This window comes from Hippocampus comes, unplaced genomic scaffold, assembly GCF_001891065.2.
Source record: "Hippocampus comes isolate QL1 unplaced genomic scaffold, H_comes_QL1_v1.1 scaffold39, whole genome shotgun sequence".
NCBI lineage: Eukaryota > Metazoa > Chordata > Actinopteri > Syngnathiformes > Syngnathidae > Hippocampus > Hippocampus comes.
The window spans coordinates 4,691,371-4,707,577 of NW_017842054.1; the positions used below are offsets into that span (position 1 = coordinate 4,691,371).

Here is a 16,207-nt window from a genome sequence, read left to right on the forward strand (position 1 = left end):
ATATATATATATATTTTCCCCCTTGGAGTGAACTTTTCATATTTTTTAGCTATTAAAATTGGAAGCTGTAAATTTAGCTCTCTTCAATTACAAGAACACTGATAAAAGAACCATGGGACGGTACATACCCGTGTTTCAAAGAACTTCTCCAGCACCTGAAGTTCCTCCTGGGACCAGGGTCCCGCATTCTCCGGAGTGACCTTGAGTTGGAGAGTCTGGTAGTTCTTTGGGTTAAGAGCCACGCGACACTTGAGCACATCTGTTTTGAACATGATCACGCCAGGCTCGTTGGAGTTCACGATGGATAGCTGCATAGGATGGAAGCATTAAGTGGAGGCACAGAATAGAAATACAGTTTTTTAAATAATCCTTATTCGTCATTGACTCACATTGGCTTCCTGCTGAATAATTCGCTGTAGGTGCCGCCTCATGATGACCGAACCTAGGAAGCGCTCTAGTGGTGAGCAGAGGTAGCTGCCTGCCAGGCCCGGCACCAGGCATGGGGTAGGCGAGGGCAGCAGAAGTACGTGCAGGGCATTGTGGGTGAGGATGGTGGGGATGGAGGCGGCCCAAGGACGCTGAGGTAGCTTGCGAGGCGGAGGCATACTGGTGGGCATGATTTGGGAACCTAAATGAACGAATCCAAAGGATCACGACACGAGCTGTATTTGTCAAGATTTTCGCCACTTAGATCAGGGGTGCCCATTACGTCGATCCTGATCGACCGGTAGATCTAGGACAGGTCCCAAGTGTATCCGAGGGGTGTAGAGGAGAAGAAGAAGAAAAAAAAACATTTGTGTGTCTTTGTACATGTTCGTAATATATTTTTTGTGTTAATGTACGCTGCACCCTAATCGTCCTATCAGTCTCATTTTCACAAAAAAATAAAATAATATAAAGCAGGTAAATCATTAACCTACGGTGGCGAGTGATTACGTCACCGGAAGTTGTTAGCGCTCAGCAGTCTGCAATTGTAGCTTGTTATCAGAGCTGTTGCGCTTTATCTTTTATCGTCATTATTCTCATTCAGAGTTTGCTTCGTGTACAATTCACCGAGGGGACGGGCAAAGAATAGGAATCTATAGGGCCCAGGGAAGCACTTTAAAACGGTACGTGTGAGCTAGCTAGATAGTTAACAGGCTGCAAAAGTGCATCGCATGCGTGTCAGGCTGTTTCTCATCATGGCGTGCGTGTGTGTGCGCATGCGCGGTAATGGGCGATCCCGGGAGGTTGGTTGATCAAAAAATCGATCTGAGGTCCAAAAAGTTTGGGCACCCCTGACTTAGATGAATTTAAAGGAGAAACTACAGTGAAAACTCCAGTTGAACACAATTCATGACATTTTACATTACACTTACAACATTATACATTTTACGTTATACTTAAAAAAAATAATTCTCACCATTTGAAATACAGTAACAGGAGACAATGCAGGAAACGTAGATTTTACGGTGCCGTATTTTCACGACTATCGGGCGCACTTGAAATTCTAAATGGACGGAGCACCTAATAATGCGGAGCACCGAATCTAATACATCGAGTTCCAAAATCTGTGAATGTTGCAGTGTGACTTTGATGAGCGCTCTGCTTGACAATCTGATGTTATGCAGACACACTGTTTATATGAAAGACGTGCGGAGCTTCAAGAGGAAGGGTGGGCATGAAAGAGGACGCCAAAGTGGTAGGTGGATGTAATTCCAGTACGTGCATTGGGCAAAACAACTTTGGACCCCGGAAAATGTCACCTATGATGAGACACGCCTACAAAGCACAGTTCAAACTTCGAGCGATCAGTTAAGCGGAGGAACAATTGAGCAGCCGCGAGAGAAGTTCAGATAAACGAATCCATTGTTCGCTAGTGGAGGAAGCAGGAGAACGAGCTTCGCCAAGTCAAGAAGACGAAGCCGAGTTCATGCGGAAACAAGGTGAAGTTGCCCAAGTTGGAAATCCAACTCGAGCAATGGATTCATGGTCAAAGAATAGCCAGGAGAAGCGTCTCTACAGTCACCCCCACCATCATCCTTCTGATAAAGTAAACCCTGTTTGTTTGACTTGTGAGTCATTATGTATATTTTGGTGGAATTCTAAATTGTTTGACTTTTGGCCATTCTATTTTAAAAGGCCATTATAAGGACTTCAAATGACTATCAAACACATTTGTAGGCTCAACTAGCATGTGCCAGAGCAATTGATGGTGTCCTAAACTAATTTTAACACCATTTTAGCGATTGTGAAGTTTTTCTTGTCCTTTGCTTTTAAAAAACGCTCATTAAATAGGGGAATTGAGGAACAGGGTATTATTGACATACAGAGAGGAAGAGAGAACTGGAGTTCCTCCTATTCTAAATAGTAAATAAGAAAGTTGATAAAATATAATATTGGATCATGTTTGTGAGATAAAACACCATGCCATCATACCAAAGAATAAAAGACCCCCCAAATACTGTTTTGTAACAAGAATAGAATAAAGGTTTATTTTCTTGTAAAAAGGTCATTGTGTGTGTGGTGTTTGGAGAAAGGGATTTACCAGTTCCAGCACGTGGAGAGTGCGGGTCAGGAATTGGCGAGTGCAGTGATGGGTTCCCAGGGGACATGCCATGGATCCTTGCCCCAGGAGAAGGACCTGAGACCTGGGGAGAGCCTGGCCACTGACCCCTGTGACTTGGAGACACCATAGCGTAGGGAGAGCTGGGGTCCAGAGCACCTGGTGTGAAGGAGAGTGATCTTGATAAGCATAAAAATAAAATAACCCAAAATAAATACAAAACTCTCTGTGCCTGCTCCTTTGAAGCCATTTTTTTATTTTCACGTACGCCAACTAAACAACAGCTCGGCAAGGGAAGTTGGTGTTCAGGCAACTTAGAGGCCCCCAGAACCGTGCCCGTCTTACCGTGGGGGCTGGCAAAGCTTGTCTGACCCATGGCTATGCCCAGAGAAGATGGAGACGGGGTGGGGCCGAAAGGAGAAGGGGCCCTCAATGCTCCGCTAGGGGAGCCAGAGGAATGGATGTTCCCTGCACATACATACACCACATCTCATCAGACTGAGCAAGTCTCTCTCTCTCTCTCTCCCCCCATTTCTCTCTCTATCACGCACGCACACACGCACGCAGAGTCTTTCACCCTTAAGTGCACATGCTAAAGCTGGGCAGCATGGTTGGTGGGCTGAGATGGCGCAACATGTGAGGGGGCAGGACTTGAAGTGTGTGCATCTTTAAAAAATAAACAAACACATGCCAACAAAAATGGCTTCTCCTTCTCCAAAGAATGGGCATTGCTTTCTCAAGGCGGTCAGCGTGGTTGTGACGCTACATGGCGGGCCAAAGAAGCTCGCATGAATCAAACAGTATCCATGGCATTCTTTACACCATATATACCTGGCGACTGCGTGGGCATCATGGATGGCGAAGGAGTGACATTGGCGTGGTAGTTTGGAGGCGGCGAGGTGAGTGGCGGGTATACACCGCCGCCAGCAGCCCTCATAGTTTGCGGCTGAGCCTGCAGCTGGCTCATGAGTGTGTCCATCATGTCCACGCCCACTGGCGACGGCGGGTTGTCATCTTCATTGACTGAACGCCTGCGGGCGTCCTGGTTGCTGTCTACAAACATGCTCAAGAACGTCTGAAAAGAGAATAATTAGGAACATAGTGTCTGAGCTCTTTAATAGGTGTCACAGTAGATGTATATGTTTGAGGCAACCTGTACCGATAGGAGGGCTGCATGATTTGGGAAAATAATCTCATTGTGATATTTTTCCTTGGAGATTTTTTTTTTTTACCTGTCGGCTCTGGCTAAGGTATTGCAGAATGAAGAATCTGTATCCCTTTTGATAGTCAAAGAGGATTTCTGGGCAATGGTGAAGTTTTGTATACTGCCAATGTGGTGAGGTTTTTTTTTTTTTTTTTTTTTTTGGAAATGATAAACATATGCCTTACAAGGCTCAAAATAACTTTTTTTTCTCTGAGGAGAAATTTTGGAAATTAATGACTTCATTTCATGAGCAAACCGTTATTTTATTTTTTTACGAAAAGCACTAAGGAGTGGTACCCAAATTTCGTTGTATGTAATACAATGACAATAAAAGCGATTCTGATTCTGATTCTCAATTGACGAATTTTGAGGAGCAGTTTTTTGCACGTTATTCTCAAGGACCTGAACGAAGAGTTTTAATAAATGTACAACATGAAGGGCTGCAACCATCAAGTATTTCAGTATTCAAGTATCTCACTGAAAATTCTATCAAATAATCATGTGTACGGAGATCAGATGAACTACCGGTACATTTTTACTGACAGGGGAATGGAAAAAAAAACCCCAACAATCTTTACAATAAGATTTTCTGTACGACCCCAGTTTTCTAAACACAGTCTTCTGATTAACAGTGTGTTTGTGAAAGATTAATTAAGCAGCAAAATCCACCTGCTTGGATACATCTCAGGGGCTGCCAATTGCTATCCACTGAAAATGAAAGGCACAAACAAACCCAGAAAACACGTGTGCCATGAATGGTCTTTACATGAGCCTTTGGCCACAAAATGTGAATTTTAACTCGCAAACTGCGATGTGAATCCGCTTACTTCAAGACATGCGTTATTTCTGGAAATTCAGCTTTTCTTACATAACTCTAGCCATGAGTATTGGTTTCTTTTGCTGTCCAGTATGTTTTTCTTATGACAATGGTTGTTTACCTGGTTGATTCAATGATATGCAATTGTCCTATTTTTTATTGATATAGCTGCTTCTGTTGTTGCCTTTTTAGCTACATAGATCCATTTGAGTGTCTAGACATAATAGACCCTTTATTCATCCTGTGAGGGAAATTAAATTACAGACCTCCGGGATCCACACATTTTTATTTTTTAAATATGATGTAACAATCCAGAAAATGTTTGTTATCATCATATATTATGTCTATTTGTGTCTTCAGTGTTTTGTAGTATTTCATAAAAGTCTCGAAGGTTTAGTTTTTGATTTGCAAGTGGGGCCCGATCAAAACTTCTGCCATCTATCTCCCACAGGCAAAATTTATTTTATCTATCATCTTCAAGAGACACTGCCATCTAAAAAATAAAAAAATAAATGTACAAATCAATCAGAGTAACTCCACTAGAAAATACCTTGAGTCCAGGAGCCGGGTAAAAGCCCTCCACAATCTTGGTGTTGTCAAAGAGACTGTAGGCTCCGTCCCTGATGGCCACTACGCCGCGACTCCGGCAGTAGATGTCGATGCAGTACATGTTGCGAAAGGCCAGGCGGATGTGTGTAGGCGACTGGGGCAGGATAGAGAAGCACTGGTAGGCAGTGTTGGTGCGCTGGGTCAGCCCCAGCATGGGCACGGTCGGTAGTTTGTTGATGGCATTCAAAGGGGCCTGCGTGTCGTAAAGGACCTGCAAGAACAGAACAAGTACATTTACATCCTCGGAAGGAAATAAATTGTATGAACTGATCACTTTATACTAGGGATGCTCCGATCGATCAGTGGCCGGAAATTATCGGTCGATATTCGCGCAAAAGTGCAATATCATTTCTCTTACGGCCAATCAATCACAACATATATACGTATATAATTCTTCTGGTCAGGGAACGTTAAACTCTTCTTTATTGTTTCTCTATTATTGCTTGTGACTAATTTAATATAATATGTAACGGTCTCTACATTACATTATCTTTAACCAGCAAGGTATCGCTAATGGAGTCAAGCACTTGACATGGATGTCACGTACAGCCCTCGAAAGGTTTGAAGAAATGCCAGCTAGAGTCAGTACATGGCCGCCTGCATGCGGTTGTGTTTACCTGCAACAGTTGAATGACATTGGGGTTCTTGTTGAACATTTCCTGCAGCTGGTGAAGGATGATGTTGTGGCAGTTTGAGCAGCCTGAGTTGGGCCCCACAGTGCCAAGGGCCAGGTGAAAGCGTTGACTGTTGGAATTCCACTGGATGGTGACGGAGCTGCCTTTTGTGGTACCATAGCACAGAACCAATTTGCGAAAGTTGTACAGCCGAACTTCAGAAAACAGGCCCAAGTACGACGGCAAATCTGGGAGATCACAATGAGGAGATGGTACAGTCCACTTAATTGCAGCGGTTTATGAACTATACAGTGCTAAAATGCAGGGTTTCTAATCTCTACATATCTGCAACAGATTGTGGTGGCCCTTAGGGATTTAATTGTATTCAAAATGGTGATCCGCTGGCAAAAGGTCGTTGGTACCTGGCAGTGCCCGAGAGAAGTGAAGCACACATTGGTACAGCTGACTGATGGCGCTCCAGTCATTGAGAAACATTTCAACCACTTTGCGCCCACCCACAGGCTCTGACAGGGGGTTCTCATAGGTGAGGTAAACGTGCCGCGTGGAAGCTGCCAAAGACAAGATTTGAGTTCATTGTCCAGTGTGCAAATGACACCTTGCAGAAAAAAAGAGTCTGTGATGGGTACATTGCTCCTTGCTGTTGGTGCTGTTAAGGGGGCAGTTGGCCAGCACCAGCTCGGCCACCCATGTCCGGTTGTTCCTGCCCTGCAAGCGGAAGGTGCAGTCCAGGAGGGAACGCTCCAAAGCTCTTCTGGTCTCCTCTCCGACACCTTTGCAAGGAGGGATCCTACAAGAACATCATATTTATGCTTCCGTGATAACTAAACAGTATGTACTGTTCCTATATATGGACAAAGGTATTCAGACACACCTGTTACTTCATCAATCTGTGGTTTTGTTAGACCGCTTAGGCCTGCCAAACAGCGAACATCGCAGCCAAATGCAATGTAAGGGAATCATTGCAAAAAAAAAAATTATAGTTGCCGACTATTCGCCGCGCAGAAAGCGATTACGTACTACACATGGATCGACGTGCTGAAACTGCAATCCAGCATCCTGTTTTGAGGCTCCGCATCTAATGTGCTGTTTTCAATTATTTTACATTGAACCACAAAACCATGGTACGATTGTCACGGAAAAAGCAGACTGCAGCAAAGAAGGGATTATAGATATTTTGAGAGGCTGTTGGCAATGATTGCTTTCCCCACTCAGAAACATTTAAACAGGGCTTTGGCACTATCTTGTGGCACCTTAAGAGCATTTAAAAAAACTGCACAAAAAATAAATTGGGGAATTTCTCAGTGAATAAAGACATTACAAAAAACAAACAGGTGAATGTGCAAATAATGAACCGCAATTAGCCAGTGGATGACTGTGCATGCATCTGTGCTTGTTATGTGTGGTCATATTACTTAAGCAGCCGGATGGCGTGACTGCTGCCGTCTCCTTCTACTTGAACACCCTGGTTGGGAATCTCCATGTTGGACAGCTGCAACATAACAGACAAGACGAGTGCCGCCAACAAAAATGAGTTTAACGGAGCAAGGCGCATGAATGGAACGGAGGAATAATTCGAGCTGTGACTCACTTCAGTTCTGAGGCCAACAAAAGGCATGTTGGTGTCACACATGGCCACTAGGTGTGCCAACTCCTTGTTGAAGGCACTCATCTCCCCTGACCGCTTGGGCTTCTTTGGCTCTGTTTCTGCCTGCTCTCCAGTCATCTACAGAGACATCGACAGGAAGCCTATAATTATGACTATAATAAAGCTATACTACAAAATAAACAATTTATTTTCGAGCAATGCTTTGCTTTGGTAACTCCAGATCTAGTATGAGCAGTTTACAATACTGTGTAATTATTTACACTATAATTGTGTGCTTGTTTTTTATTTTTTTATAGACAAATAAATACATACATACATACACACATAAAATAAAACATTTCCTATTCTCCTTTAAACCAGGGTAGGCTCTTTTTTTAAGCTTTACGGTGGCTAAAAGTATTCTGCCACCGGACTTACCGTCACATGACACTTTTTCATGAATGTTCTTTTCTTTTTCCACTTGTACATCAATTCAGAATTGTAATGGACTACATGGACGCACCATTTCACCATTTGTGCTACAGAAGCATGAGAATTTCCGGTATCAAACTATTTAAAATATCTGCTGAAATTCCATCATTTTACCATAAATGACGTATCACATTATTTGCTCCAGTTAACCAAGTGTGGGTGAATCGATCAAAGCATTTAATGAGCCATTTGCTGTACATGCAGGTCCTTGTCAACACAGACTTATTTATACACCTTGAAATACGTCATGAGCTGCCTTGCATTGAGTCCATTGTTATTTACAAAAATGTCTGTGCTTTTGATGAAGGTTTCATTGTTACACACATTGTTGTTCTTTGTTGGTGGTCGGAGGAGCAGGCCTCGTAACTATGCATTACATTGCACTTCTGTGTCAACTAAAAATTTCAACAGACATTACATCATTTGATTTCCTAAAGTACCGGTATACATTTTGATTCTAAGTATTATCCACACAAAATTTCCATTACTTTTCAGAAACTTTAGAGAATGTTTAATTTGTCGATAATTTTTTTAAGTAGGTGGAAATGAATTTTCAATTTTCATAACTGTTCAAGGTTTTTCATGACCATACGAACACTGGTTTATACTTGGACAACCATTGAGATTAGATTACCATGTTAAAATATAGCCTGTTAAGTTTAATAACAATGGGAAGTACAGTACGATGCAAACAAAAGGAAGTTAAACGAGCGTTGTGGTACAGATTGTGTTTCACCTAATGGGTTCTGCTGTATTTGCACAAAAACAAACAAAATGCCAAGGTTTACCTTTCTTTTAGAGACAGGCCGGTGCGCTCGTGTCGACGTGGTGTCTTGGACGAGGTGCGCAAGGTTGGGCTTGAAATGCTGCAGGAGCTGCGCACACATGGGCCCGTCGTCACCTTCCAGCTGAGTCACAAACAGGAAGGAGTACTTGTACTGGAGGGCAGTCGGATTGCTCGGCAAATCAACCATTTCCACCACCTAAGCAACAAGTCAGAGAAAGGATGAATCATGCAGAAAATGGAGCGACACGTCGCACGTTTATTCCTATTGTGCCAAGGAGGAGATAGACTCACAATGTAGTACTGCGGAAGACGCGTAAGCTTGATGAAGAGCTTGTTCTTGCTCAAGTTTCCCACAGGGTGTGACGCAGTGTTGGAGAGGTGAAGGACATCGGTACACACAGTGGGAAGGTGCTTCACCGACTGCCTGCAGCGCTGCTCACCCAGCCAGAATCTGTCAACAACGAAAGAAAAAAAAATGAAGACATTCTTTTCCACATCCCGAACAATCTTAACATGTTCTTGATCAGACTGAAAGTTGTCATGACAGCTATTCCGTCCGTTTTGACAAGCTAGAATCAGATATCAGACTTAACAAATTAATTGCCATTTTCTTTAAGGTGCAGATATTCACTGTCTCCTTTGTGACGGCAGCCTTACCTGAGTTGCTGAAGCCATGACAGGATGCGCTTTATGTCGTCGTTGATAGTCTTCTCAATGTCGTCCAACATTGATTGATCTAATGGAAGAAAGTGCAGCCATTTTAGAACCACACATGAATGTGAAAGATCCTAATGGCTTCCACTCACCTAATCCATACAGCATGGGCTGCAACATGCCAGAATGCAGGTCAACAAAGATATGTAGGCACTCTGAGCGACCGCACGGCTCCAGTATGGGAATGACGAGAGTGGGAAGAGCGGTTTCAATGAATGCTGAAGTTGAGAGGCAAAAACATACTTTCAGTAACTCTTCTCTGCTTTTCAGATGACAGTAATGGTATTCATTCAATAAATATTGCTGCAATGAAGGAGCAACAGTAGCACATCTCTTTTGTTCCATTTAAATTTGTATGTGGCTGCTCCATAAAGGGACCTGCACTTTAAAAGAGGGTGTATGTGAGGTCTGCCTGGCTGTCCTAATACAAAAATTGGAGTAAAATACATACAAGAGTCGCTAGGATTGTTGCCTTTGAGAATAGCCTTCAGCTCCAGCAACTTCTGGTGGGAACGGGCGTGAACGCTGTCGATCAAAAGCTTCTCCACAGACAAATGGTCGATCTAAAAGATGGTGGGGGGCAACTATAAATTAATTTCGGACACACACACTGTCAACTTACAACTAGTGCAACTTACTTTCATTGCTCTCTCCATCAATTTGGAGTCACACGCAGGTAGAGGGGGCTCATGAAAAATCTGCAGCGGCTTCGATCCATCTGATTCATCAATCTTGATGGTGACTTTATGAACAGAGGCCGTACCCGTTTTCCTACCAAGCACCTGTTGGCTGCAGTCAACAAAAGAACGCATAGTTAAGCTTTGGTGACCTTACTCTGACGCTTTTTTTGGTGTGTCACCAAGACTGACTGTGTTGAAATCAAGGCTGTTATTGTTAATGAAAACTAATGAAATAAAAATAATTAAAGAACATTTTTTGATTGACTCCCCCTTTCATGTCCCTTGTAAAATGAATGGAAGGGTGAGTTAATCAAATCAAAAACTATTTGTAGGAAACGTATTGATTATGGCTGGTGTTCATGGCGAATAAATGGCCCTGTTAATATGTGTCAAGTCTCTCTAAAGGCTTACTTCCAGACAGAGAGGGTAAGGTATTTTGCTGGCATGTATCGCTCCTCCTGCACCAGGTCCCCCCAACGCTCCCTGATAAGCATTAAAGTCTGTGAGTGGAGAACCTCCAGCTGCAGCGAGAGACAGAAGGAGTCTGGAGACAGTGCAGTTAAAGAAGACGTGTGGGAAAGAACCAAATCCTCGTGATTTGTCACACACATTCCCCCATCAGTATTCAACACACACACTCAGGCACATATCCTTCATCCCAGCACTGGTAAAAAAGAGCCGTTTGTCCGCCACACAGTCTGCTCTTTGATGTGATGAGATGCACCGGTTGTGCTGATGTAGGAAAGGCACAGCAAAGATGCACTGATTAACATCGACGAGCACAGGTATGCAGTACTCTAAAAACAAATAAAACGACTTCCGTTTTTTTATGTATTTCCCCCATTATAACACATTTGTTGCACCAACGCAGGGTGCATGTGTGCACTGAGCGAGCTAGTTTGGATGTGCAAATTGATCCTAATCTTGAGGAGAATTAAGCAGAGACATATGACTAGCATTTCCACTGCAATGTAGCAAGATAGTTGCACAGATATGTATGAAGTGACACACAAGCGCACACGCACGCACGCAACAAAAGGATACGCAAGCAGTTGTACATGTCCTGTAGTGGTTTCTCATCCGCACACAGACGTGCTTGCACCAGCTCGTGGATGTAGTTCACCTGTAGGCTGTGCACCAAGGCTCGGCCATCTGTTGTCAGAAGAAAATTATGAAAAAAAAAACATAAGCAAAATACAGTACACTGCATCAAGCCTTACCCCCAGTTTCCTTGTCTTCCACCAGAATATCCAGCTTCAGTAGCCTCCAGGGAATATCCGGGTCATCGCCCATCACTGTCAACGTGGCCTCAAACTCTCCCTCCACTCGAAACTTCACACGGCCATTAGCTGCATGTGCAAACATGCATGTAAATGAATAATCAAAGGAGATAAAAACACTGACATGATTGAGGATGCTTACCGACTGTCAGGTTAGCTAACTGTGGGGGCAAGTCTGTGGTGACGAGGCGGTGTCGCAGGATCTGATTCAGCTGGTTCAGGGTGGTCACTTTCTCAACTTTAGTGATGGGATCAGGCGGAATGATTTTATCCTATCCAAAAAAAAAGAGCAGAGAATATTTTCTAATACAAGAAATGCCAAATTTAAACTGAAATGTATATTTGTGTTTGAAAATGCCCATGGAAAATGTTTCTCGACAGGAAAGATTTTGCTGCTACCACCATGTGAATTTAATAAATAGAAAATATTGATTATATTAACAAAAGGAAACCAACTTGTCATTCATTATTAGATGAAAGATTTTATTTTCTTTTTTGTACTCATAATTCTATTTTATATTATACATTGGATAATTGATTATTTTTATCGAAATATTTGATTATTCGACAGAATTTTCAGTAGGCTATTCGAATACTAAAACATTTGACAGCTGCAGCCCAACAATTCTCCCGTTATATTGTCATATTTTTTATTGTTTCGTAAAAGCATTGCTTCATGTCCCTGGGATTAACCTGCAATAAATGACTCCTACAAATGACAAAATTGCTCCTCAAATGAAGTTATTGATTCGCAAAACTGCTCTTCAAAGAAAGAAAGTTATTTTGAGCCTTGTTGAATGCAAAGTTACAGACTTACACGTATGCAGGTGGGCAAGCGTGGGTAGGAACCCGTTGTGAGGACGTCGATGGCAAAGGGGATAGCGAAGCTGGGCAGGCGCGCATGCACCAGGGCATCTCGAGCGAGCGATGCTAGCCGGTCCGCGGTGTCCACAAACAAGATGGTCTGCTGATCCAAGAAGCTGGAGATCATCTGTCACCGTGGGTATCACCAGTCAAAGTGTGAAAATAATACAATTCAATGGATACATTTTAGAAATTCTTTATATAAACTTACGGCACATTTCTCCACCTTCCCTGCATTGCTTGCCCACTTTACCAGGGCCAAGAGGCGCACAAACAGCTGCCGGGTACGACTCGCAAACTGGACAATCTCGATTTTCCTTTAATTGAAGTGTTAATTAAAAACTGATATTAATATCAATGAATCTGATAGCCTGAATAAAAAATTTAAATAAAAACACTCAACATACCTCTCCATGTCAGTTTTCCTTGGAAGCCTATGAAAAAAGAACATGACAACTCTATTACATCCAATGTAATTTGTCTTTGAGAGAAACTAGCTTATGAAGAAGTGACAGTGATCTTCAGACCCACGCATTAGGTACACTTGCATAATCTAAAGCAATCCAATACAAGAGCTTTGTCCAAAATGCCTCAGATGTGCATTCACCCACTATTGGCACCGGATATGTGTAAGCGGTGGCGCTTTACAGGCAGCAAGCCAATGTTATGGACCAAGTTCATTGTGAAATAATGTCTCATTTTTTAATACTGGGATATACATTTTTAAAACATTTAAATTTAATAAGATTTATCCAAAAAAACTTAACACAAAAATTGTTTACCAGTACACTGCAAAAAAGAGTACACAGATGTTACGATGACAATGCAAAATTTGAATGAAAGAAGCAAAGTGAGGATATTTTCTTCCCTTTTTAACAGGAAGTATTTACCTTTTCACATTTAATTAACCCAATCAGAAATGCTCCAATTACAATTTCTTTACCTTTTCATGCACCATTACTGTTAACTTCAATTAATACCATAATAAAAAATATTACGCCAGATCACTAGGCCCTCAGTTTCTGTTTAAGCAGTTCAGTCTCAAGCAAAAATATGGTAAAAATGTGTAATTGTTCATCCCTCCATTTTCTAATACCCTTATCCTCCCTCACGAGGGCCGCGGGCATCCTGGAGCCTATCACAGCCGTCATCGGGCAGTAGGCCGGGGAAACCCTGAACTGGTTGCCAGCCAATTCCAAGGCACACATAGATGTACAACATGTAATAGACAGTATCAGGAGTCTTATTTAAAATACAGATTAATGTCAACGGGATCATCTCACACACCAAGCCCAACTCTTCATCATATACGGCGATAGTGAGTCGTATTTTTCATGCTTTATTACTTTATATTTGCAGTGTATCTTATTTTGAAAGAACGTCTAAGTGTTACCATAGCAACCAGAGAGTGTTGCAGCCAGATAGGACGTTCCTCGTGTCATGATTGGTGTTTATTATGATGTTTAGAAAATACCACTGTTTTTATGCAGGTCATATCATATTATTTTCTTATATGCCGGTCTTTGAGAATATTGTATGCATTGGGGCACAAAAGGTTGGGGAACACTGCCCGAGATAGTACTGTGTCTTCTTGATATTGAGAAATGGCCAATATCTTTTTGTAGAAAACAGCCCCCACGGAGCCACCAAGATGACAGCCAATGTTTAGGGTCTATTCGTGTGAACATACATCATATTTTTATAAATAAATGTCGTGGGAATTTTTAATCAAGTTCGGCTTCAAACAATCACGTCATCACCCCGGTTGTCTTGCTCGTTATTATGGCACACACAGGAAGCCCGCTAACCTGTTTTCCTGGTGTGGTGATCTTCCACATCTAGAGTACTAGCTGGCCTTATAAGGACTAATTTGAAATCTGATTGGTTAAAGCAGAAATCCCATTGCTAATGTAATTGGAAATGAAGGCTTTTTGACATACTTCTAAAAAATAGAAAGCCTTAACACAGCATGAATTGTGAGTAACAGGTGTACCTAATGAAGTGACCAGTGCGTGTCCACCTCTTGTCGTGATAACAAATAGGCGGTGATGTTTGCAGGTTACGCCCCTTTACTAGGTTAATTACTCTGGCATAATTTATCTGAAACACCTATTACAATTAAATCAGCAGTGTGTGGCGAGGGCTAGCATCCCGGTTATCCTAGCTTAGCTTTTCAGGCCTTCGTCGCTGCATCTACTTACAGCTCCGCCAGCAGGGTGATTTCATGGTAGGTTCTCTGCAGAAGGAAGTCGATAAGCAGACTCAGTCGTATCCCATGAGTGGCCATGGCTCCGGGTGCTGGTGGCTGGGGGCCCGAGACGACCGGGCCACCGAGCGGCACCAGCTGCCCGTCAGCGCCGATCTGCACTGGAGCCATTTTACAATGACGACGGCGACGAGCAAGCTAGCGACGAGGTTTGGCCGGCGCTAAAACGCAAGACTGTCAGCTTGTGATGGCCAAAATCCTGGAGAAAAGTCTTAAGTCGCTAACTAACTACATTTCTCCCGCCGGATGAGTGGAGTTACTTGTGCGGAAGGGTCTATAATAAACACCCACAAGTTTAAATGTGGTAGAGGAATATAGTCAATGCTGCTCGGCCGCCATCTTTGCTAATGGAGCTCATTAGTAGTAGGCTGGTGAAGGAGAAAACCGAAACAAGAGCCTCGGGGAGTAGGAGTCATTCAAGACAGTGTATCCATTGCTAGTTTGCGGTCAATTAAATACTCTAATGGTAAATTTATGTTGATTACCTTATTCTAGAATTTGAGGACTATTTACGTACTAACGTTTTTAAAACGTATTCCTTATTTTTTAATTTTGTATAATGTTGCCAACACAAAAAAATTGGAATAAATCATTATATGACTTGATTCGTCCACCTCCAACATCAACACTTTCTATGTAATATTTTATTTGTCATATATTTTGCTATATTTGGTGCATCCCTGTTAAGAGACTGCCAACCGATCGCAGGCTACGGAAACAAATGCAAACAACCATTACGCTCACAGTGACACTTAAAGGCAATTTAGATTTTTCTGTAAGTAACCAAAAACACTTGTTTTTGAAGTGTTGGAGGAAACCGGAGTACCTAGAGAAAAGTCTAAACACAAGGAGAACATGCAAACTCCACATCGGAGGGGTGCAGCACAGATACGAACCCGCAACTTCATAACTGAGGTGGTTGAGCTAAGCAGCCAGCAACCGTGCCATCTCAAGAATAAAGTAGCTGTATAATAATAATTATGAACTTCGATGTACCCCGCCAACTGCCGTATGGAAGATGGATGGATGGTTGCATTGGTTTGAGTGCACATTCCAGTATAACTTAAAACATTGAAAAATAGAAAAGAGAACTTATGTTAGGGTTCGTGCAGGTTACCAACCCTTTTAAAACTGAGAACTTCTTGGGTTATCATTGAAGCAAAGAGCTGCCACTTAGATTAACTCCCCCTCGAACCAATCAAAGAATTTTCCCCAGTAGGTGTTTTCTTTACAACAAATGTGTGGTATACCTTATATATTCATACTAAAATAAAACATAATTTTGTGGAACTCAAAATGTTAACTGTAATGTTAATAGTCTGTGCACATTAGATCATTAGTAACATTTAATATAACACAATAAACCAAAGTATACCAGTAGGCATTTCCTTAAGTGTTTCTGATTGTTTTATAACTGGCTAGTATACTGACAACAGTATAATGATATTCTGAAATGATGGCTTTTAATTTTGTTGTGTCACTTCAAGAGTTTAGGTGTGCCCATCTGGCGGTGCTACTGGGTAGGCTTAGACCCAAACTATCTATCCATTATCCAAACTGCTTCTCCTCATAAGGGTCACGGGCATGTTGGAGCCTATCCCAGCTGCCTTCAGGCAGTCGTACGCCCGGAACTGGTTGCCAGCCAATCACAGGGCACATACAGACCAACATCCATTTAAACTCACACTCACACCTCCGGATAATTTTAGAGTGCTCAATTAACCTGCCA

At 42.3% G+C, this 16,207-nt stretch overlaps 1 protein-coding gene across 2 annotated transcripts in view; it reads right to left on the reverse strand.

The window, feature by feature from the left end:
• Window positions 1-14,890, reverse strand: part of med14 (mediator complex subunit 14) — a 17,646-nt gene extending 2,756 nt beyond the window's left edge. The window contains exons 1-25 of one of the 2 annotated variants that reach the window (XM_019860322.1): window positions 14,414-14,890; window positions 12,620-12,646; window positions 12,424-12,529; window positions 12,166-12,339; window positions 11,491-11,620; window positions 11,289-11,417; window positions 11,113-11,220; window positions 10,480-10,612; window positions 10,027-10,177; window positions 9,840-9,951; window positions 9,481-9,606; window positions 9,332-9,410; window positions 8,966-9,125; window positions 8,676-8,870; window positions 7,399-7,533; window positions 7,223-7,299; window positions 6,437-6,597; window positions 6,212-6,358; window positions 5,793-6,037; window positions 5,117-5,386; window positions 3,377-3,620; window positions 2,891-3,013; window positions 2,528-2,704; window positions 390-628; window positions 129-308 (exon numbers count right to left, since the gene is read on the reverse strand). In XM_019860322.1, the coding sequence (XP_019715881.1) occupies window positions 129-308; window positions 390-628; window positions 2,528-2,704; window positions 2,891-3,013; window positions 3,377-3,620; window positions 5,117-5,386; window positions 5,793-6,037; window positions 6,212-6,358; window positions 6,437-6,597; window positions 7,223-7,299; window positions 7,399-7,533; window positions 8,676-8,870; window positions 8,966-9,125; window positions 9,332-9,410; window positions 9,481-9,606; window positions 9,840-9,951; window positions 10,027-10,177; window positions 10,480-10,612; window positions 11,113-11,220; window positions 11,289-11,417; window positions 11,491-11,620; window positions 12,166-12,339; window positions 12,424-12,529; window positions 12,620-12,646; window positions 14,414-14,589 (3,804 nt within the window). In that variant the 5' untranslated portion in view covers window positions 14,590-14,890. The remainder of the gene's footprint in view (window positions 1-128; window positions 309-389; window positions 629-2,527; window positions 2,705-2,890; window positions 3,014-3,376; window positions 3,621-5,116; window positions 5,387-5,792; window positions 6,038-6,211; window positions 6,359-6,436; window positions 6,598-7,222; window positions 7,300-7,398; window positions 7,534-8,675; window positions 8,871-8,965; window positions 9,126-9,331; window positions 9,411-9,480; window positions 9,607-9,839; window positions 9,952-10,026; window positions 10,178-10,479; window positions 10,613-11,112; window positions 11,221-11,288; window positions 11,418-11,490; window positions 11,621-12,165; window positions 12,340-12,423; window positions 12,530-12,619; window positions 12,647-14,413) is intronic. The other variant, XM_019860324.1, reaches the window with a different exon arrangement.
• Window positions 14,891-16,207: the final 1,317 nt, after the last annotated feature.